Below are 22,487 nucleotides of genomic sequence, written 5' to 3'. Positions count from 1 at the left end.
TGATAATAAAAATACATTGAAAATTTTGTTCCTGACATCTCATTAATTTAATCCACGAAATTATATGGTTGCATAGTGAAGAACAAGATAAGGGAAAAACATGCAATTAATTATGATCCTTTTTGTTGCATCTTTCTGTTATTTTTATTTAGTCTTTTGAGTATTTATTGTATACTACTCCCTTCATCTCTCATTAAAAGTCACACTTTTCCATTTTAGTCTGTCTCCAATTAAGAGTTACACTTCATTTTTACTAATAAATAGTAAGTAGGTCACACATTCCACTAACTCAATTCACTCATATTTTATTATAAAACTAATATAAAAAAATAGGTCTCACATTCCACTAACTTTTTCAATCATTATTTTTTTTACATTTCTTAAAACCTCGTGTCCGATCAAAGAGTGACTCCTAACAGGGGACGGAGGAAGTACTACCAGAGACCAACGCCAATAGAATTGGCCCAATCAATTTTCCCAACATTCTCATATTTATTTTAACCCATGTGAATTGTCCCTAATTACAGAGTAGATGAAAATTGTTGCACTCAATGTATAAGACTAAGAGAAAGAAAATGATTGAAGTATCATTAGAAAATAAAATTCACTTTATTGAAAAGAGAAACTTACTAATTTTGATGGACAGTATTAAATAGAAGAATATGACTATTTTTTATGGATAGAAATAATAACGAATAAGTCAATTTAAAACAAAAGTCTACCAATTTTTATGACTAAAGTATATAGTATATCATATTAGATTCATTTTGAATTGACACATGCAAAGTGTTAGCAACCTATATGCGTAGTATATTGCTATCTAGTATTGTTAAAAGCCTGAGTTAAGAAAAAGCAAATTACTTTCATGTGGAAAAAGCTGGTAGGGCACAACTTTACTAGAGGTGGACCTGGCCATACATCCATTATTTTGCTATAACAAGTAGTCTCTAGAAAAATAACTAAAATACTAGTGGTATGTTTTAAGACTTTATAATGTTTTGATTTCATGTCATCATCTAACAAAATTCAACAAAATAATCTATGTGAATATGATCTAAATTCAAAATCAAATAAATATAACAGTGAAAAAACTAATTTGTTGCATTATTTCGTTCCAACTTTTGATCCGATTGAATCCTATCGGTTAATACGCTATTTTTAACATCCATGTGTATGTCAATTTGATGCGTAAACAATATAAATTACACAATTCAATCAGAGAAAGCTAATAAATCTCTTAATGAACATACATATTATTTTATCAAACAAAAGAATGATTCTAATTTTTTTTCTCATGGTTTGAACGTTCTGAACTCTTTCGGTTTGCAAAATTGTATCCGGGATTAAATTTATAGTGTATTTAGTTCATAAGATTCAATCCCACAGCTCAATCCTAAATGGATAATCATGGGATAATTAGTAATAGCTAATCCCTTATAACTAAAATAATCTCACAACTCAATCTTAGATTGTATCTTGGTATTATTTTATTTTGGAAACCGAACACCACCTTAACATATTAAATGAACATAAACTATTATCTGCACACATTAATTAAAGTCTAATTGTAATGAATTAAAACCCTATATCGTAGTTTAATCCATATAGGAGTATGATTCAATAATAATGTCCTTTCCTTTTGTTTTCCTTTTTAGAGTTAGTTCATTTGCGCATTCACATGCATCATTCTCACCTTTCTTTTATGAATCCTTAGTAACATGCTAGGATCTGTCAACATTGTCTCTTGCCTTTTTCTCATAAAATTTAGACAACTCCTTTTTCTTACTAGTTTTGATCATTCGTTCCATCAAACGTCGAGCACGTGATCGTGCTTGTGTGCCCTTCCCGTAGTTTACGTCGCCATCTCCCAACTTTTTTTCGCTCACACAATCGATACGAGACAAGTTTCCTTACACTGAAGTTCGTTCGAACGTGGTTATATTGATTTTAGCACACTTGAGAATGGAGTGGTCATTCTTGAAAATACAGTCCTCACATCATCACAATATCTACATCTAATCACCATAACAAAATAAATTTTGAAAAAAAAGGAAAGTGAAAAAAAAAACAAGGGTTAATTAATAAAGCCGTTGCTAGGTTGAATTCATCTTCATATGCGATGATGTTGCAGTTGGAGTAGCCTCGAGTAAGCCCCCTCCGGCCGGCTCACGAGCTCGCCGTGGCTGCCCTGCTCGACAATTCGTCCATCTTGCACCACGCCGATGTTGTCCACCCCTCGTATGGTGGAGAGCCGGTGCGCGACTAGCACGGTGGTCCGCCCTCTCATCAGCCTCTCGAGCGCCTCCTGCAGGACGCACTCCGACTCGGCGTCGAGGGCGCTCGTAGCCTCGTCGAGAAGTAGGATCGAGGGGTCCTTGAGCACGGCCCGCGCTATTGCGATCCGCTGCTTCTGCCCGCCTGAGAGCTGGACGCCTCGCTCCCCGACCGGGGTCTTGTAGCCCTCGGGCAGCCCGCTGACGAACGTGTGCACGTTTGCGGCGCGCGCCGCCTCGATCACCTCGGCCTCGGTCGCTCCGTCTTTCCCGTAGGCGATGTTGTCGAGAATGCTGGCGGCGAAGAGGGCCGGCTCTTGCTGCACGAGGCCGATCTTGAGCCGGAGAGACTTCAGGTTCAATCTCCGAATATCTCTCCCATCGATCATGACTTTACCGGAGAGGGGATCGTAAAACCTCTCGATCAATGCTATCACCGAGCTCTTCCCCGACCCGCTCGCTCCCACGAGCGCCTGGCTCTGCCCTGCCCGAATCCTAAGGCTCAAGTCCTTGAACACCATCACGTCGGGACGAGAAGGGTAAGCAAAGTCGACATGACGGAGCTCAATGTCACCGCGAACTGAATCAACAGTCTCCGCCTCTGGATCATCTGGATCAATCCTCGTGGACCGGTCTAAAATCGAGAAGACCGAACCGACGGCTTCTCCACCCCTGATGATTTCGGGTGCGAGGCTGACCGTCTCCGCAACCGAATTAGCTGTGATGACCAAGACCACAAACACCTTGATGACCTTCGAAAAGGTTGATACGCCCTTGCTAACTAGGTGTGCACCGTACCAAAGAATCAAAGCTTCGGATCCGTAAAGAGCCAGCTGAGAGAGACCGAACAGGAAACCCGAAGACATGCTACGCGCGAGGCTCCGACGCTGAGGGAGACGAAGCTCGTGGCAGAACAGAGAGAGGATCTTTTCTTGCGCATTGAACGCCGCCACGGTTCTAATGTTGCTCACTCCTTCCCCTGCGATCATGCTCGTTTTCGCATGTGCCTTCGCAGTGTCCCCGGCAAACCCTTTGAGAGAGAGTTGCTGCCACATTCAAGACCAACAAATCATCAGATACACCATCACATATCGAAATTCACATCCATTATCTCACAACACATGAAAACATCAAACAACAACAGGCATTGAAAAAAAAAAGGAAAAAGAAAGTAAATTGAAACATAAAATAGATATAGTATTTAATTGGAAAGTGAAAAAGATGTGCTATCACGAGATAAGAATCTCTGGTCTGGCAAGAAATAGTTAATGGGAGTGGAAGAAGAGGCCATATTCAAATCAAAGACTGGCATTACAGCAACAAGATTGGGGCCCAGAGACATAAAAACTGACGCTCACTGCTCTCTATAATGGCAGAAACAAGGTTAAAAAGCTTCAGTTTTGCTACAGTAAAAGGTTAATAGTTAAAAGAATTGACTGAGAAACCAATATTCAACAATGTCTGCTACCACCACAGTCCACATATGACTCGGATAAGAAACCTGCACACTTCTCAGTCTCTTTGGGGCTGATGCAATAATGCAATCCTCTCTCTGTTATATGTGTGTTTTTTGTTTGTTATGTGTATAGTTCAAAGTTCAAACTGTGCGAGTTTCAAGGAGTCATGGAGCAGGTTTGAAGGAAGGAAGGAAGCACGTGTGAAGCACCATTCCCACGTTTGTATTCACTTCCTTGTCTTCTTGTGTTGGAATTAGGATTCCAAGATTCAATTTTTATGACAATTTGTAATTACCATTCTGTCCTCTCTCTAGGGTCTTATTAACTTTCAAATACCATCAAAGAAGCAATTTTTATGGGAAAAGAAGCAAATTTTATGGGAAAGTTAATACCTGAGCAAAGTTAATTGTTATGGGCCTTATTAACTTTCAAATACCAACAAAGAAGCAGTTTTTATGAAAGTTAATACCTGAGCAAAGTTTGCTAGGACTAGGAGAGGGAAGGTGCCCAAGATCAGTAGTGAGACTCTCCATTCGACAATGAAGGCGACGATGAATGAAGTCAGAAGCGACGTCATGTTCTGAAGCACCACCGATATCCTCTCTGCGATGGCAGATTTCACGTCCGCTGCATCGGTGGCTAATCGGGCTGCGAGGAGGCTCGAGTTGTTCTCCTCCTCGTCGAACCATGCCACTTCGTTCCTCAAAATCGCTGAGAATGATTTAAAAAACTAATGTCAAGAGGCTAATTTTCTAATATGTACAAAATGAACAAATGTAACATAATATACCTGCAAGCATCATCCTTCTTACTCTTGTGGTGAGGTTCTCTCCCATGATGCTGAAGAAGTAGTGCTGAATGAGATACGCGACGACAGCGTAGAGACCGGCTCCGATGTATATGAAGACGTACTCCTTCGTCTTCCGTTCCATGGCAGTGGGGTTGCGATAGTAGAAAACCTCGATCATGTTACTCATCACGATAGCAAAAGTTGGGCCGATGAATCCGGAAAGGACCGATCCTACGGCTCCCATGATCGAATATGGCCATTCGGGAGCATTGAGCGTGAGCAGCCTGCAGAAGTAACCGGCCGGTGCGGGGTTCTTCCTTTCGGTTTCGGCATTTGACACCATCTCGATACGACCATCAGCGCCCGTGCTGTAGGAATAGCTCAAGTTTCTTAGGCTACCTGACCGGAGGCTAAGAGACTTTGTCGACAACGAGTGACTCAGGCGCGTTGAGCGTGTGCGACGGGTTGAAGGGTTCGATAAATCTCTGTTACCCACCATTTCTTGGAATCTGATCAATGATGCATAGGCACCAGCTTTGGAGATCAGCTCTTCATGTGTTCCGGTTTCAACAACCTGCCCTTGCTGAATAACTGCGATGGAATCGACGTTTCTTATTGTTGATAGACGGTGCGCCACAACAACGGTAGTCCTCCCGATCATCAGACGATCCAGAGCCTCCTGAACGATGCTCTCGGAGCTTGCATCCAGTGCGCTAGTGGCTTCATCAAGAAGAAGTATCTTTGGGTCCTTCAGCATTGCCCTTGCAATCGCTATTCTCTGCTTCTGTCCCCCGGAGAGCTGCACGCCACGCTCCCCAACCTGAAATCAGATTGAGCATGTAAACTTAAACCAAACTCAGCTTATCTGTTGCATGACTACATCAAAAACGAAACAAACCTGAGTGTTGTATCCGTTGGGAAGCAAGGTGATGAAGCTGTGGGCATTAGCAGCGGATGCAGCAGCCTCAACTTCTGCCATGGTCGCGTCGGGCTTCCCATAGATAATGTTTTCGAGTATCGTGGTTGCAAAGAGAGCCGGTTCTTGGTTCACCAAACCAATTTGATTGCGCAGCCATCTAAGCTGCAGTGTCTTGATGTCAACATTGTCCAGCAAAATCTCACCTGTCCATTTGCACAATGTTATAGGAAAATCAATCGACTGGTATTTTGATACTCGCCCTAAAACTGTAAAAGAGCTTATCAACTTACCCTGATTAGGATCGTAAAATCTCTCTATCAACGAGACCACGGTGCTTTTCCCCGAACCACTACCACCAACTACAGCCACTGTCTTTCCAGCAGGAAAGAAAATGGAGAAGTCTCTGAAGATGATCACATCAGGTCTAGATGGATAACTAAATGTCACATTCTTGAACTCAATGTTTCCTCTGATGTCACTCAAGCAGTTGCCATTAAACGTGTCGTCAACTATGGTCGGTTTTTGCTTGATTATCTCCATCAACTTGTATCCAGCAGCTTTCCCTTTGCTGAACGCTCCAAGATTTGAAAACGACTGGCCCAAGCTCCTGCACACAAACTATCAGAACCCTTGCCTAAGAAAAAATTGAGCAAGTTTTAGCAATTTATCTTACATGCCACCAACAATGGCAGAAAAGATCGCCGTGAACGCCTTGCCACCATCCGTCTGTCCGTTTCTGATGAAAACACCGGCATACCAGAAAACAAGAGCCCACGACATGCATGCTATGCCATAGGTGCATCCTAATCCAAGCCCTTTAGCCATCCCAGCTTTGTACCCCAGTTTTAACGTGTTGTGGATCAAGTCTGAATATGCACCAAGGGCTTTCGTCTCACCAACATAGGAGTAAACCGTCCTAACTTGTGCAATGGACTACATTTACACAAAGAGTAAAGTAAATTGTCAAATGTCTGCAATGATGCAATCAAGCCACCACCATTGGCATCTTAAAACTAACAAAGTAACAAATGATTTAACATCATTCCAACTGTAGTAGTGCATGAAAATAGGCTCAATAAGGCTCTAGGTGAAGCTTCTTTAATTAACATTTCCACAGAAGAAACATGGTTGTGCAGTGCAAAAGCATTACAAAAAGTAGCAAAATGAAAGTAATGTGATCATTTTGCCCCAAACTCACCTGCTCAGCAATTATATTAGCATTTGCATATGATTCCCGACTCTTGGAGGTGAGCCCCGTGAGAGTGTACGCGTACAAACCACCGGCAAAGGCAATGCCGGGAATCACAGCCACACTGAGTAGAGCCAGCTTCCACGCCGATACAAAACCAACCACCAGCCCGGCCAAGAACGTCGAAAGATAATGAATGAAGTTGCCAACCTATAACCCCCAAGCACACAAAGAACACATTCAACTAAACTTTCACCAAAACTACTACAGTAGATATATAAAATAAAGTTACTTCTTTTAACATAAGCTCAACCTCACAGCATTAAATGCTAGTTCGATCTAGATAGATGATTCTTACCGTTAGAAACACAGTAAATGCACAACAAGAAAGGAATAATGCATATATCAAGATTTCTACCTTCTCACTAATGGCATCTTGAACAAGTAGAGTATCAGTTGAAACACTGAAAACGATATCACCGGTTCTAGCATCGGTGTCGAAGAATCCGACATCCTGCCTCAGCACAGCCTCCAAATACTTCTTCCTCAAAGTGCCAGCTTGCCTCTCACCGGTGTACATCCAACATGCGATTTCTGTACATTTGAGACAAGTAAGAATGAGCAAGAATGATACCAAAATTGATGAGTATGATCCAAGTGCAGAAAGGTTACAAATGGGAACTCATTAAATTCTCGAGTATCAGCATGGATGGAGATATGTGGTGAGATGAAATAAAAGGGGGGAAATTTTCAAGATTTGGACAGGTGATGAGGATCAAGACAAAGAGACGGTCCACGGACCACGTGCCACTGATCCGAATTGAACTGGCTAACACAGTACCAAATAATTAAAAAATTGAATTAAAAACACCACCCCACATTAATTTGCACACGAAAAACAACATATTTTAAAAAACAATTGCCAAAATCAAGAAACAGAAATTGCTAAAGAAATCTGAGGGATCACAAATTCAAACCTGCGTAGGAGGAGAAGCAGACCACGAGTCCAAGATACACGAAATACAGAGCATACTGCACCAAACAAAGCAAAACAAAACATGGCCTTCAGATCTGATCAATGAGTAGTAAAATCAAATCAAGAAGTTAATATACTATAAAGTTTGAACCTTTGAAACTTCATGGGTCATCTTGTGCAAATCCATCTGATTCTTCCCGAAGCCATTGACCATCTCGCCGAAGAGGAGGAAGAAAACGGGCATGGAGGAGCCGTGCACGACGGCGCCGAGGCTGCCGGCGATCATCAGCACGACGTCGTACTTGTCCGCGAACGAGAACAGCTGGTAGAACGGCAGGCTCTGCTCCTTCTTCTTCTCCGACTCCGGCATTGCCTTCCCGTCGCCCCCCTCCGCCATTTTTTTCAAAACTTGAAGAAGTTAAAAATCGAGTCTTTAGCAATTGGGGCGAGTAAAGATGCTAGCTTTCCGCCGCCGGCGACGAACCCAGCTCGATTAAGGGCGGTGCATGGCTATGCTTCTGCTGGGTCTTTCCCTTTTCAGCATATCAAGAAAGGAATATACGAATCTTGAAAGAAAATGGAATAATGGGATTGGATTGGATTGTTGTAGTAAATTCGCCCAAGCTGTGGAGGGAGAGAGGGAAATGGAGTTGGGTTTTACCGGAAAGAGAGAGAGAGAAGCAGCTAGTGTGAGGAAGGAGAGAGTGAGTGTGGGAAGAGAGAGAGTGGGTGTACTTATAGAGGTGAAGGGGGTGATCAGATTTAACTAAGGTTAAAGGGAATCTGGGAAACACATTGATATATGTGAGACTCCATCTCTCTTTACTATTTTTATCTTGCTGTCAATTTTTGCAGTGGCTCAAGGTGTTTTTAATTTTTTGGAATTATTTTTATGGGGAAAATCTTGAAAATTTTTTATTAGTGGATTTTAGCATGAGTAATTATTTTCTTTCATATTGCTAATGATTCTTGAAAACCGAAAGCATTAAGTGGGGATGATGATTTGGATTTTGGTTAGGTCTAGTTGGAAATAGAGACATCGAATGATCTTTTAATAGGGGTGGACTGCAAATTTAGTATTTGGTGAATATAGAAGGTATAATACGATCATTTGTAAAATTAAATTGCATTAGAGATTTAAGTATTAAATAAGATTCCAATTTTGTTGAGGTCTTTTTTTCACTTTTAAGATCATTTCCTTTTCATTTTGTTATTTTCAGCTCATTTGGTCATTTTCATCATCTCTTTTCTTATAATCCCATTCCCCTTTCTTAATCAGTAACTTCGTTTTACGCTAAAAAGTCAACTTATATTAACTGGAGAATATAAAAATTTAGGATCCATCTTATTAAATTATTTATAAAAATTAAAACGTGACTAATTTTGGAGTATGATCTATTATGAAAAAAGAAGATTACTACTATTAACAGAAGTAGTATAAATTGAATTTTTAATAGAATTGAATTTTTAAGTGTCATTTACTGAACTAGCAAAGTATGACCAACAAAATTTATACTCCTCTGCTAGTACTGCATTTAATTACTAATAATTAATCTTAGTGTATGTACCTAATATGGGAATGAAATTTCGTTAAAAAGAGTTGATATGAAAATGTCGACATCCATAGGGCAAATATAGTTTGTTATACTGTCTCCATATTTACATACATACGTAAAATAATTAAAGCACTAACTATGGTCTCGTTAAAATCCCGTGGGTAAAATTGAAGCACTATTAAGTTAATTTGTCTTATTTTGTTAATATGTTTCAATGTAAATAATGTGTAATTTTAGCAAAAATGGGCATAGTAGGATTGTTTGTAGTAGTACTAAAGGTTTTCATACAATAATAGTAAAGCTCGAAACAATAACAATTAACGAGTTCCAAAATTTAAAATATTTTACTTTCAACACATCTAGTAAATTTAATACTAATATCTAATAAACACATGGAATATAAATTCATACTAGAGAATACTTTTATTAAATTTAGAATATAGTGTTACTAACAAGCATATAATATGAAAATAAAGAGCGGTGCTATAATTTGTGCATTTAATATATTCTGAGCTCAAATCAGACCATTCTCCCTGCGTTATAGTTAAAGATATTGGTGGAACCCCGTTTGGAATGGACACACACACACACTTCAATTTGATTGTGCATTTATTGCGTCTAAAAGGAGATATTTTTGTTTTCCCATATAAAAATCGAGCAAAATAATCAAAGTGGAGTGATGATAGGAACAAGATGTTGATAATTTATTTGGATTTGAGTTCAATAAAAGCTCATTTAAGCTTGTATAGTAAAATTTGTTATGGCTAAAGAATCAAGTTTGTTGGGTTATGAACTATAATTAGACCAAATTAAAGTTATTTCCTACACAAAAATGGTTACAGTAGGAGCTTATGACACTTAAACTCTTTGTTAAATACTCTTTCGTCCCATAATAAGAGTATATTTGATCATTTATGTTCGTCCCACAATAAGAGCTTTATTTCACTTTTACCGTAGAGGGTTCATAGGTCTCACATTCCACTAACTCACTTCACTTACATTTTATTATGAAACTAATATAAAAAATGGGCACATATTCTACTAATTTTTCCAACCCAATATTATTTACATGTTTTAAAATCTGTATCCACATCTAATGTGAAGATGTGATTCCCATTGTGAAACGAAAATAGTAGTAATAAACAAATACTCTAACCGTCTCTTTCTATTTGTCCCATTATTTTTATTTTAGAACTCATTTATTAAATGTTACTCTTTTATTGTTGCTGGTAAATGTGATAAATGATGGAAGACTGATTTGAGTAAAATGTGAATTTAAGATATCCAACCGATGAATGTCTTCTCTATAAATACATAGATCTAGAGATAGGTATAGGTAGATAGGTAGAGATGAATAGATAACAATATATTTGGCTCGATTAGATTTGACTATACAAAGTTCAGGACATTTAGCCCTAAACAAACATGAGTGTTTAATTGAGCCACATCCCACATACTATTAACAACAATTAGGATTCAAAAATAAGATTGTCGGTTTTAATTTTCTAGTTATGTGGCATGCGTTCTAATTGATAATCCTGTCTGAATATAATTATGATTTTGGCGAAATGTATGAAGAAAAAAACAAACACTAACAATTATATTATTTCACATGAGCAGTTTGCTTGTCTATTATGTCTACCTTTTGTAATAAAACCAAGTGTAGCATACAAGCAGCTACGATTAATCATTTAGCCCATATTTAGTTGTCAGGATTATGTCTGGGAAAGTAATCTGATTCTTTAAATTTTAAATTATTGTGTTTGTAAAACAGTTTTTAATCAAACTGGTAAAGTAATCAGAATCCGAGAACAAGGAAAATTAGTACAATTTTCTAGGATTCTGAATCATAACTTTTCTTAGGTATTATTTTTCCAAGTTTTAGGATTTGTACATATTTAAGCAATACAGTATAGTTATTATTATTATTATTATTTACAATGTTTTAAAAATAATTTAAAATTATAAATCATACTTAATTTCACTATAATAAATAACTATAACTAAAATTATCATAATTATAACTATAATTTATAATATTTCATAATAGTAATTAATAATTTATTAATAATTAGTAATTAAAATATAATTATATTATATAAATTAAATAATTAATAATTATTATTTTATTTTATAAATTAATAATTAATCAACAAAGTCATAGTGCAATTCTAATTTATAAAATTTATTCAGTTATAATATCCGTAAATATTATATTTATTATTATAATATATGAGTATAGTACTCCATGTAACTATAATTATAATTATATTACTATATATTACGATGGATAATCCATATTTAAACTATCCATCGTAATAATAAATATAATAATATAAATATTAGGAGTATTATTTATAATTAAAAATTTATTAAAATTTTTATAATATTATTCTTTTGTAACAAATATAAATAATAATAAGTATATTTTTAGTATGGTGTTTAAATTAAATATAAATTTAAAATCTTGATATTGTCCAAACACAGTAAAGTAAAGTTACTAGGAATCATATTCTCGGGATTCATTTTCCCAGGAATCATTTTCCTGCCAACCAAACATGGCCTTATTTATATATATATATATATATATATATATAATTAATAATTTTCCCATCCATGTACAAGTTTGCAATACATTTTCGGGTATGACAAAGTTTTTATGATAAATAGACTCTTGATTTACCATGCTTGACCTCCTCCCTGCTCTATTAGATCAGGGTAAGTGAGAGTATGATCAAAAGTTTTTTTTTTATCAAAAATTGATTCATTGAAAAAATATTTTATTTCGTATTTTTGTTACTTGTACTTTTAGTTTCATTTTTTTTGCCTTTGTACTGAGAAATTTAAATTTTGTCTTATGTACCTTTGATTTACTTTACCCATGAACACTAAGGGCAAAAACCCAAAACAACTATAGTATAGTGGGTGAAAAATAATTTACTAAAAGTACATCGAAGGAGTTCCAAAATAAATAGCAAAAAGTGGGATTTTTTTTCTCAAATAATACTAACAAAAGAATGTACTACACAGACGACAAATGTATATATATAGGAGCAAAACGTGCCTTTTTAGTTTTTACCTCCCATTAATTTACTTTGCACCTATTAAAATACAATATATTGGAGTAAACCATCCAATAAAAATACAGGAAAAAAAACATAAACAGTTCAATTAGTATTACTGTATTAGGACATAATTAATTTGTGTAAATCATGCTTTGTTCTTTTAAGCAAAAGCGTATAAAGACAAATATGCCCTTAAGATGGCCAAACTTTGTGCTTGAAGCATCCAGTCAAATGACAAATATGCCCTTAAGAGAAATTTTTCAATGAATAAAAGGACAAATCTTCCAATAGTGCATTTTGGTCGAAAAAAGACTATATATGATAGCCATACCCTAGTTCATATGTGTATCATGTCAAAAATCGTTACATTAATATTTAGGAATGTTTTTTTTTCTTCACGAGTATTCCTCAGGCGACACAACCATTTTATCATCACATCGGATATGTATAAAATATTACTACTTTCTTTTGTCCAATAATAGGGTACAATAATGAAGATGGTATTAATTTTATTAAAATATTATGTGGATATTTGTTTAGTGAAGAAGATAGTCTATCAAGGACAAATTATAAATTAAGATAGTGAGCCGTATGCATTTTTTAGGGGTATCATGAGGAATTGAGGATATATTTAAGGTGGGGTATTCAAACAAAAGTTAGCACACACTTTGTGGGAGCTTAATAAACTGTAAAATATTGAAATTTTACTATTGTTTTTATGTTACATAATAACTACATAATCTGATTATAATTATAAATTACTTCCATTTTAATTACAATTAACCCAATGTTTAATTTACTCCCAAGTCCCAATTGGTAAGTTCGGGTGTCTACTTTATGGATTTTTTGGTGTTAACTTATTTTACCGATTGGATTTTGCTAGACATTAATTCCAATAACACAATGATCATATCATTGATTTAGATTGATCGATGTCGTCCCTCATCCTTTCATAGTCTACAATGACATATTCATTTACTTTTTATATTCCTCTAAGGGTATCTCCACCGGCGCCCCTCCCGGTCGCCCGTTGGCGACGTCCGACCGGACGTCCGCCGTAGGGAGCGGGAAGGGCGTCCACGCCCGTCCCGAGTGCCCGTCGGATGGCCTCGCCCCTCAGCCCGACGTCCTACCTGACGTCCGCCACTGTGGCGTGGGTAGGACGTCCCACTCGGACGTCCCACCAAAAATTAATTAATTAATTTATTTTTTTTAAAAAAAAACTCTATAAATACGGCTCGTGTCGAAATTTTAATTCCGTAAATTTTAATTTTAATTGTGAATTTATTAATTTTATTGCGGGAAGTTCTAGTGGGAAGTCCTAGTGAAATGGGAAGGGCTAGTGCTGACGTGACAGACAGTTTTTGTGGGAAGGGCTAGTGGAGGTCCTAGTGGGAGGGGCGCCACCGGAGACACCCTGACAATAGTCGGTTTCAAAAATATGATAAGATCACATTTTACAATTTTCATATTCTTCCAAATTGAATATACTAATATTGCAAATATAAATTGCATGTATATGCACTATAATAGTACAATTAAGCACTAGTTGTGGAACAATGACATTAATAAAACTCCAAAATTGTCCTGCAGTACCATCACACATGGGAATAGACTCAACAATTTTGAAGTTAGACATATATCGCTTTCCTTGGTTGTGATATTTCGTTTGAGGCCCCCCATTTTCCTAATAATTATATTCTAACACATGCTCTATACACCACAACTTTTACGGTCGAATATGATAAAACGCTAAAGTCTTATTTGAAGCATCAACATAAACACCGTGAATCCCCATATAAAAGTTTTAATTAACTCCCCTTGTTTCTTAGGAGAACGCCAAAATCAATCCAAACACTGTCCCACTCACGTACTCTAATTCTTGTATTCTACCATACCGTTTTTCTTTTTTACATGTTTCCTCCATCTACAATCAATAATTTTGGTAGATATTAAAAGTTTTATTGACATAGAGACTACTGATTATAAATGATAGAAATATCAGTATCAACTAAGCTTCATTTGGTACACATATATTGAGTTGAGTGAACACTGATTTGGAACAAAGCTTAATCTGGGAAATACGAAACGAAATAACTAAGTGGAGTTTCTACCCTTTAATTTGTACCATAGTAATTGATCATTTAGTATGAGTCCATTTTAAATAATTTTCGTAGACTAATATATGTCGTTGGTTAATTCCATATTAGGGTATAGGTAGTACTATAGTAGGATTTTATTTGACATAGATTAGTAGTTTGTTAGTCTATTTAGTTACAGTTTCTAAATGTATTTAAGCATATATTATAATTGGTTATATAGAGAGGGGGCAATGCATGTGCTCAAAGGTCACATCGATCATAGGTTTGCGATATTGCAAAATATGATATTCCTCCAATTATGAGAGGGTGTCAAGGATTCTCAATCCTGATTTTATGCAACCACACTAATTTTGGATAATTGATTTGTGGCATAGTATGTTTTAAGTTTTATTTCATTATTCCACATTTCCACTTAATTACTATACTATTATTATTTTTTGTGTGTGGTGATTTATAATTTTACGTAAGCCTCATAAATCACGGAGTATATAATATAGTCAAAACCTAAATAAATAATATTGTATATCTAATTAAATCCTAATTTGTGAGATTCTTTCCCCCCCCCCCCCCACCCCTAAGGTCGATACATTAAGGCGGCAAGCACGGGCTCATGCTAATAAAGAGGTTCATGACAAAAAATTGTTGTCATTTTATGTATGTTCATTGCAACATTTTATACTGTACATTATTTTACATAAAATCTCAACTTTTTTTCTATTTCGTTAAATATCAAAACTATTCTTTATTGGGTTCATTAGGGTCCATTATTGGAAAATAGCCTTTATCGAAAAAAAAAATAAGAAAATGAATTAAATTTTCCCAATTAAACCAACCCCGTTCTAGCTAGAAGGGAAAGATCTTGGTTTTTCTTCATAAAATATTATGGTACTATTATTAAATCACTCACTCATACTAAATACTCACATACACTTCCGAAATTGTTTTAGTCACGAATCACAAGTCAACATACAAAAATAAACGGAGTATACTAGTAGTAGTATATATAAATATAATTGTGAATGTATATAAAATTTATAATATAATTATAACATATGCGATATACTAGATATGTTGAAATTCATAACTTAGCTTAATAATTTAAGATAAAACTTATATTAAGCTTAATTAGTTATATTTAAATTCTAAAAGTGGACAATAGAAAAACTCATTAAATGATGAAATTTGGACAGATTTTGTCTATACTTTTTTTTGGAAAAAAATAAAATTGCCTGACCACATTATAAAAGCTATCAATAATTGGATTCTTGAGACGAAAAGTATAATGTATAGATCTCATGCATGGGTGTAAAAATGCCATAGAAACGTGGGAGGAGAAAAGGAAAAAACATATTATGAAGATCATATATGTAGAATGGTCCATATAGCTATTTTATTCGTAGCTAGACGCTATGTATAGAGTAGCATCTTTCTTTAGAATTATGATATCGTACGTAGTAGGAGTAGTATTTATTAATTTAACTTAAATATTCCTAAGCCACTCCATGATTAATGCATATGATAGCGTTTAATTTCGTTCGCCTACTCAATTAAAAATTCCATAAATTATAGCGAGTATTGAAGGTTTTTGAATCCCAAGTTCTGTATTTCCCTTTTAATAGAGAGAAATATACGAACAATCGTATATTTAGAGATGCCAATCAAGCCAATTTGTTGGATTTCGAGTCATGGACAGTCAAGCCAAGGTCCAAGTCATAATTCTGAACCCCGGATAGAAAATTACTCCATTTCCTTAATAACCATGTTATTGCAACAAACAATAGGCCATGTTTTAATCAAGACACTTGATCTCCCATTAGATGCAAACTCGAACGTCATTACACATGTCACAACATTTGAAATAAAATCTTACAATTATATTTGGATTACATGTCTTGAACTAGAGTATCATAGTTGGTAAGACGATTCTCCTTCATCTAATAAATCAGAGAGTTTGAGTCATCATGTGGTTAACAGGAAACATTATTGATCGTGTTTTAGAAGAAAGAAAAAAAAAACTAAACTAACATCTTTCATCTATCACACAAAATCCTCGACATAGGTATGTGCGATTGTCTAGCATCTATTAAAGATGTGATTTGAAATATATTAAGGATTAATCAGTGTGAAAAGACTCAGAAAATGAGGGCGGCCGCTCCTCCACTAATCATAATTTAACATTACAAAGTACATGTTTAAGTTAGATTAAGTCACAAAACAGACCCTAATGGTCTGCTAATTCTTTGACAAAAGTTTGAATCTTTTGTTACTGGGTGCCCGTGGTCTCTCATTAAAGTTTTATTGCATTAAAATGTATTAATTTGAGTTTAAGAATTAGGGTTTTGGAGTGAAAGTAAGTTGGCTTTATTGGTTGTGGTGTAGCAGCTTTTGGGGACAACAGATAAGCCATGGTTAAATAAATTAATCATATTTTATATTTTCCCATTAGCAGCTTGTGTAGGGTTACTATCTTCTAGCCATGTGCTTAGTGCTATGAAGCTTCATTCAAGATTCTATAACTATGTTACTTCCAAAAATCTTCCTGTCACTTAAGATTAAACATTTTCATGATAATACATCTTGAATTGTTGATTAGTTTGATTATTAAAAAGGGTTTTAATTTTTAAAATCCATAACCTTACTCCAAATGCACAACATTTTCAGTAAACACAAATCATGTATGCTTATATTCAAAATTGAAATCAATGAGTCTAGAAAAGGCAAGAGATAGCTAGTAAAGGTGGTAAAGAAGCCCATAAACAAGTACAAATAATCGCTGAGATTGAAAAGGTAAAGCTGAAATCCAGAGATGCAAAGTGTGAAAATAATTCAAAGACTGATATATATATATGAAATAGAAATGGTCCACCATATGAAGTGTAAGTGTGTAACTAAATAAATTATTTGAGTCACATTTTTATAACTAACCTGGCCATGTGTTATGGGCCCAATTCGAATGGGAAAAACTAGATTAATTATTAATTAATGACAGACAATTATCTTATGTATCACATCAAATAATATGTATGCTAAAGAAGATCAATTTTATTAGAGTTTCGAAATTTCACCATCATGAGCTAGCCTAGAGAATTGGTAGAACTCTCGACACAGAAATTCACAAACCCTAGAATTCTCAAAGTTAGCATGAAATGATTGCTTGGCGTGACAGTCTTCTTTTGACAATTGCTCATGATCCATCATTGGCATATTTCTAGCTTCCATTTGCTATGCACATCTTCTCCTTGGAAGTTTCATACTTTTGAAATTAAATGGAGTATTATAAATAAATGGAGTAATACTTGAAGGCAAATGACACCTAGTTTATGTACGAAATTAACAAAAACGATGAGCTACATGTTTTTTTTTAATAAAAAAACTCCCGGGATTCAATTTTGTCTACGTGCTAGAATTTTTTCACTTCATGTGGTGATAATGGTCTCGTCCACATGCGGTTGATGTAGTATTCTCTTCTTATATAGCACTTTCACTCCAATTAACAAACTTATAAGGACATAAAATTAGAGACGCTTTTAAAATGGCCAAAATTGATGACATAAATAAAATCGAATTTAACTTGTAAGTTGATGACACAATTGTCCATTACACCTTAATTTTATGGAACACTTTCATTTAGGACCCTTAATTTTAATTGTGACGTTAATAATGGAGACGTTTTTTTTAAAAGCTTAACCAACATATTTAGAAATACAGTTTAACGTACTTTCTTTAGTGTGTATAGTGATTCTATTTACATTTGATGTACTTATTCCTTAACGAACATTTAATGAACTTTATCAATAGTGTTTTCCAATGCAGACTACGAATTGGTGTCTCATAAGTTGAGCAATGGAATGCCTGTCTTTTTTATCTATATGTAGTTAAAATGTTGAAATTTTCATTACATTATTATGTAGTTTAAAGATTAAAAGATAACTAACGAGTGGTTGAATTTTCAAACTTTCCATATAGAGATCAAGATAGCGATTTGACAGTCTTCAAATATAAGTCTCACAACTTTCTTTGTCAATAGCATTCACTTTAATTTATTTTTATGTATATTGAGTTAGACATTACATTCTTCATTTAATTTATTTCTCAAAAAACTTATCACATTCGTTGTACATGTAACACTATTACATATAGCCTCACATAACAATACATTGAATTGGAAACAAATTAAATGTCTCATGGATGAAAAAGATAGCAAGCAATCTTACCCCAAAATGAAAGAGAAACCCAAAGGTGACCCTTATTTATGACCTCAATTCCACCTAACAATACCTTATCATTTCTACTTGTGTTAATCTCCATACTTCTTCAAAACAAGATTGCCTCAATTCAATTGGCATCTCAAAGTGATGATAGAGATGGCATTTTTTGATGTATATCATTAGTAGACATGTGTGGGGACACTCAATTTGCAAAGTTTGATGAGTGGGCATGAGTTGTTGTAATTGGGGAGTGAACCTTGTTAGTGAACACCATTCATATAGTGAATAGACTTCCCTTTGACACTTCACCAAACACTCTTGCTCTTGTATCAACATCCCTTTTGCCTTTTCATTTCACCACCACAACAATTTCTTGTAAAGTGTTTGCCCTAATATATTAATTATGCTTTTCAAAAAGTAGCATATGGGAAATCTCTCAAGATATTTACTTGTCCCATAATTGCTAATCAATTATGCTTGCATAAACTTTTATTTGGGCCACAGCCGACTTAGTGGTATCAAAAAGGCACTTGATTTGGGCCTACAAAACAACCATTCTCTGGCCTGATACAGTAATAATGGGCCAACTATACTTATGAACCTAATCCAAAACAGTTCCTAAACAGTTTACAATTATGAAAACAAGTTACAAGCGCTATAAGCTATCAAAAAGTATGTTTTTAAAACCTGAACTATTTTATCATAATCTTATAAGCAACAATCAATCTACAAAAATAATCTTACTATGAATCGTTATTCTGCAATAATATATACACTTAAAATTTTATAGTATCTCATAAATATTCTCTCTCTAACTTCTATCCTATAACCTCTACTCTACTCTAGTAGTACATCTTATTAGAATAATTTTATTGTAAAATTGGGAAGCCCAACATCTAACTCGAAGCACTGATTTAGAACACAGCCCAATAAATTAGTATTGGGCTTTAAATCCACGTATTAATATCCATATATAGAAAATCCATAAACCGCCTTGGAACGGGTCGGATCCCAAAAAACGGTATCCCTCCACGAAGCAATTTCAAATTTCAAATTCAAACTGAGCGACGGTTACCATCCAGCTGTAAAATACTAAAAGAATAAAAAAATCGAAACCCTAGAATCAAGTAGTGCCCATATTTTTTGTATAAATTCCCCCCATTTTCACCACAGATCGAAAACTACCTTCACCTCCAGCGACGTCTTTGTATACGTTCTGGTGCTTCTCTCCCTTTAATCTCCTATCAACTTGCTCTACACATTCCAAACCAGATCCATCATGAGGGAGTGCATCTCGATCCACATTGGTCAGGCCGGTATCCAGGTCGGAAATGCTTGCTGGGAGCTCTATTGCCTCGAACACGGAATTCAGGTAAGATCCGATCTCATTTATCTCCTTCGTTTTACGTTTTTTATATTCCGATTCGTTTTTCTTTGGAATCCGTTGATTTACATCAAATCTAGCTGACGGAAATGTTTCTGATGTGAACTGGTGTTGTTCTGTTCCTATTTAGTGATGGATTTGATCTATTTTTATCAGATTTAAAGTGTGTTCTCTGTTTTCTGCATTTTTATTTTGCGACATGCTTCATTTTTGTTGGAATTTTTATTTCTGATAAACTTTTCTTGCCGATCTGGTTATATAGAATCGTGTTACATCAAATCGTGTTGGTTTTAATGATTGATCGTTTTTTAATATTTAGATCTGAATCTCGTCGGAATGATTATAATATGCGAGTAGATTTTTATGAGCCAGCTGAATGTTATAATTGTTTGTTACCATTTGATGGAAATAATTATTTAATTTTCACATAATAATTATTGAATCTTGTATAAGAAGGTGACGACGACTTCAACACTTATTATTTAATCTATTACTATAATTTTTTGATCTGAATCTCGTTGAAATGATATATGCTTGTAGTGTTTCAGTGATCTAGCTAAATTTCATGATTCCATTTCACTTATTATTGAATTTTGTTACAGCCTGATGGACAGATGCCTGGTGACCACACTGTAGGCGGAGGTGACGATGCTTTCAACACCTTCTTCAGCGAGACCGGTGCTGGAAAGCACGTTCCTCGTGCTGTGTTTGTCGATCTTGAGCCTACTGTGATTGATGAGGTGCGCACTGGCACATACCGCCAGTTGTTCCACCCCGAGCAGCTTATCAGTGGCAAGGAAGATGCCGCTAACAACTTTGCCAGAGGACATTACACCATTGGCAAAGAAATTGTGGATCTCTGCCTTGACAGGATCCGTAAGCTGGCTGACAACTGCACTGGATTGCAAGGATTCCTTGTCTTCCACGCTGTTGGTGGTGGAACCGGTTCTGGGCTTGGTTCTCTGTTGCTTGAGAGGCTCTCTGTTGACTACGGGAAAAAGTCGAAGCTGGGCTTCACCATCTACCCTTCCCCACAGGTGTCCACTGCTGTTGTTGAGCCTTACAACTCCGTGCTCTCCACTCATTCCCTTTTGGAGCACACTGATGTCGCCATCCTTCTTGACAATGAAGCTATCTATGACATTTGCCGCAAATCACTCGACATTGAGAGGCCCACTTACACCAATCTGAACAGACTCATTTCTCAGGTACAATTATGTTGCATTCTGCAAATTTTAAATGTTGTTTTTTGATCAATTGAATTGTGACTGATTGTATCATTTGATGAAATTTACAGGTTATCTCTTCATTGACTGCTTCCCTGAGGTTTGATGGTGCTCTTAACGTGGATGTGAACGAGTTCCAGACCAACTTGGTGCCATACCCAAGAATCCACTTCATGCTTTCATCGTATGCCCCAGTCATCTCAGCTGAGAAAGCATACCACGAGCAGCTCTCTGTCGCTGAGATCACCAACACTGCATTCGAGCCATCGTCTATGATGGTTAAGTGTGACCCGCGCCATGGAAAATACATGGCCTGCTGTCTGATGTACAGAGGTGATGTCGTCCCCAAGGATGTCAACGCAGCTGTGGCAACCATCAAGACCAAGAGGACCATCCAGTTCGTCGACTGGTGCCCCACCGGATTCAAGTGCGGTATCAACTACCAGCCACCCACTGTCGTCCCTGGTGGCGACCTTGCCAAGGTGCAGAGGGCTGTTTGCATGATCTCGAACTCCACCAGCGTTGCTGAGGTGTTCTCGAGGATTGACCACAAGTTCGATCTGATGTACGCCAAGCGTGCTTTCGTCCATTGGTACGTGGGTGAGGGTATGGAGGAAGGAGAGTTCTCCGAAGCTAGGGAAGACTTGGCTGCCCTGGAGAAGGATTATGAGGAGGTTGGTGCTGAGTCTGCTGAAGGCGAAGATGATGATGAAGGAGAGTATTAGAAAATGGTTGAAGGAAAAGTCTTGAGCAATCAAATCAATGGTCTCATTGGTTAGGCTCTCAAGCGTTATCATGTGTTTCGTTTATGTTTCTGTTGAACTCCTCTTTTGCTAATTCGGATCTTTTTGTTAATGACTGAACTTTTGGATGGTTAAACATGGTTTTTTTTTTGGTTATTCGCATTTTCTGTTTACGATACGCTATTTCGATATTTTGCTAAACATGTTATATTTTGAAGTTGAATCATCGCATGATTAATATCAATAGAGAAGTCGATAAAGTTACGTGGTAGATTATCAATAGAGATTTGAAACATGGCATATAATATGTGCCGGTTATATATACGCACACTATTATGATTGGTTGGACTGATACACAAATGGCACGTGCTCGTCAAACATTCATTTTATAGGTTATATAATTATATAAATACAAAATTTTTTAATAGTTATTTTATTATTTTCTTTAACTTTTAATTTTTGAAGTTAAAATATATTGTGAATTTTAAAGTTTTCTGTTTTTTTCTTCATGATAACAATTTTGATTTAATTAAAACTGAGATAGATTAACACTAACATAACATATAACCATATTATTAGCTTATAAAAGCACGAACTTT

At 35.9% G+C, this 22,487-nt stretch overlaps 2 protein-coding genes across 2 annotated transcripts; one reads left to right on the top strand and one right to left on the bottom strand.

The window, feature by feature from the left end:
* Nucleotides 1-1,921: 1,921 nt before the first annotated feature.
* Nucleotides 1,922-8,312, bottom strand: ABCB19 (ATP binding cassette subfamily B19). Its single transcript, XM_048096875.2, has 10 exons — nt 7,756-8,312; nt 7,606-7,660; nt 7,047-7,222; nt 6,638-6,838; nt 6,113-6,372; nt 5,730-6,046; nt 5,419-5,642; nt 4,521-5,340; nt 4,200-4,441; nt 1,922-3,319 (listed from the first exon to the last, which is right to left on the bottom strand). The coding sequence occupies exons 1-10, from the start codon at nt 7,999-8,001 to the stop codon at nt 2,111-2,113; spliced, it is 3,750 nt and encodes a 1,249-aa protein (XP_047952832.1). The 5' UTR covers nt 8,002-8,312; the 3' UTR covers nt 1,922-2,110.
* An 11,370-nt stretch (nt 8,313-19,682) lies between these two features.
* LOC125198569 (tubulin alpha chain) lies at nt 19,683-22,044 on the top strand. Its single transcript, XM_048096887.2, has 3 exons — nt 19,683-19,907; nt 20,522-21,127; nt 21,217-22,044. Exons 1-3 carry the CDS (start codon nt 19,815-19,817, stop codon nt 21,868-21,870), a joined length of 1,353 nt encoding a protein of 450 aa, XP_047952844.1. The 5' UTR covers nt 19,683-19,814; the 3' UTR covers nt 21,871-22,044.
* The last annotated feature ends 443 nt before the right edge of the window (nt 22,045-22,487 follow it).

The sequence above is a fragment of the Salvia hispanica genome, chromosome 6, assembly GCF_029641045.1.
Source record: "Salvia hispanica isolate PSC_SH4W2 chromosome 6, Shi_PSC_v1, whole genome shotgun sequence".
Classification (NCBI taxonomy): Eukaryota; Viridiplantae; Streptophyta; class Magnoliopsida; order Lamiales; family Lamiaceae; genus Salvia; species Salvia hispanica.
Note: the sequence above shows the minus strand (reverse complement) of the source record. Positions and strands in the feature narration are given on the sequence as shown.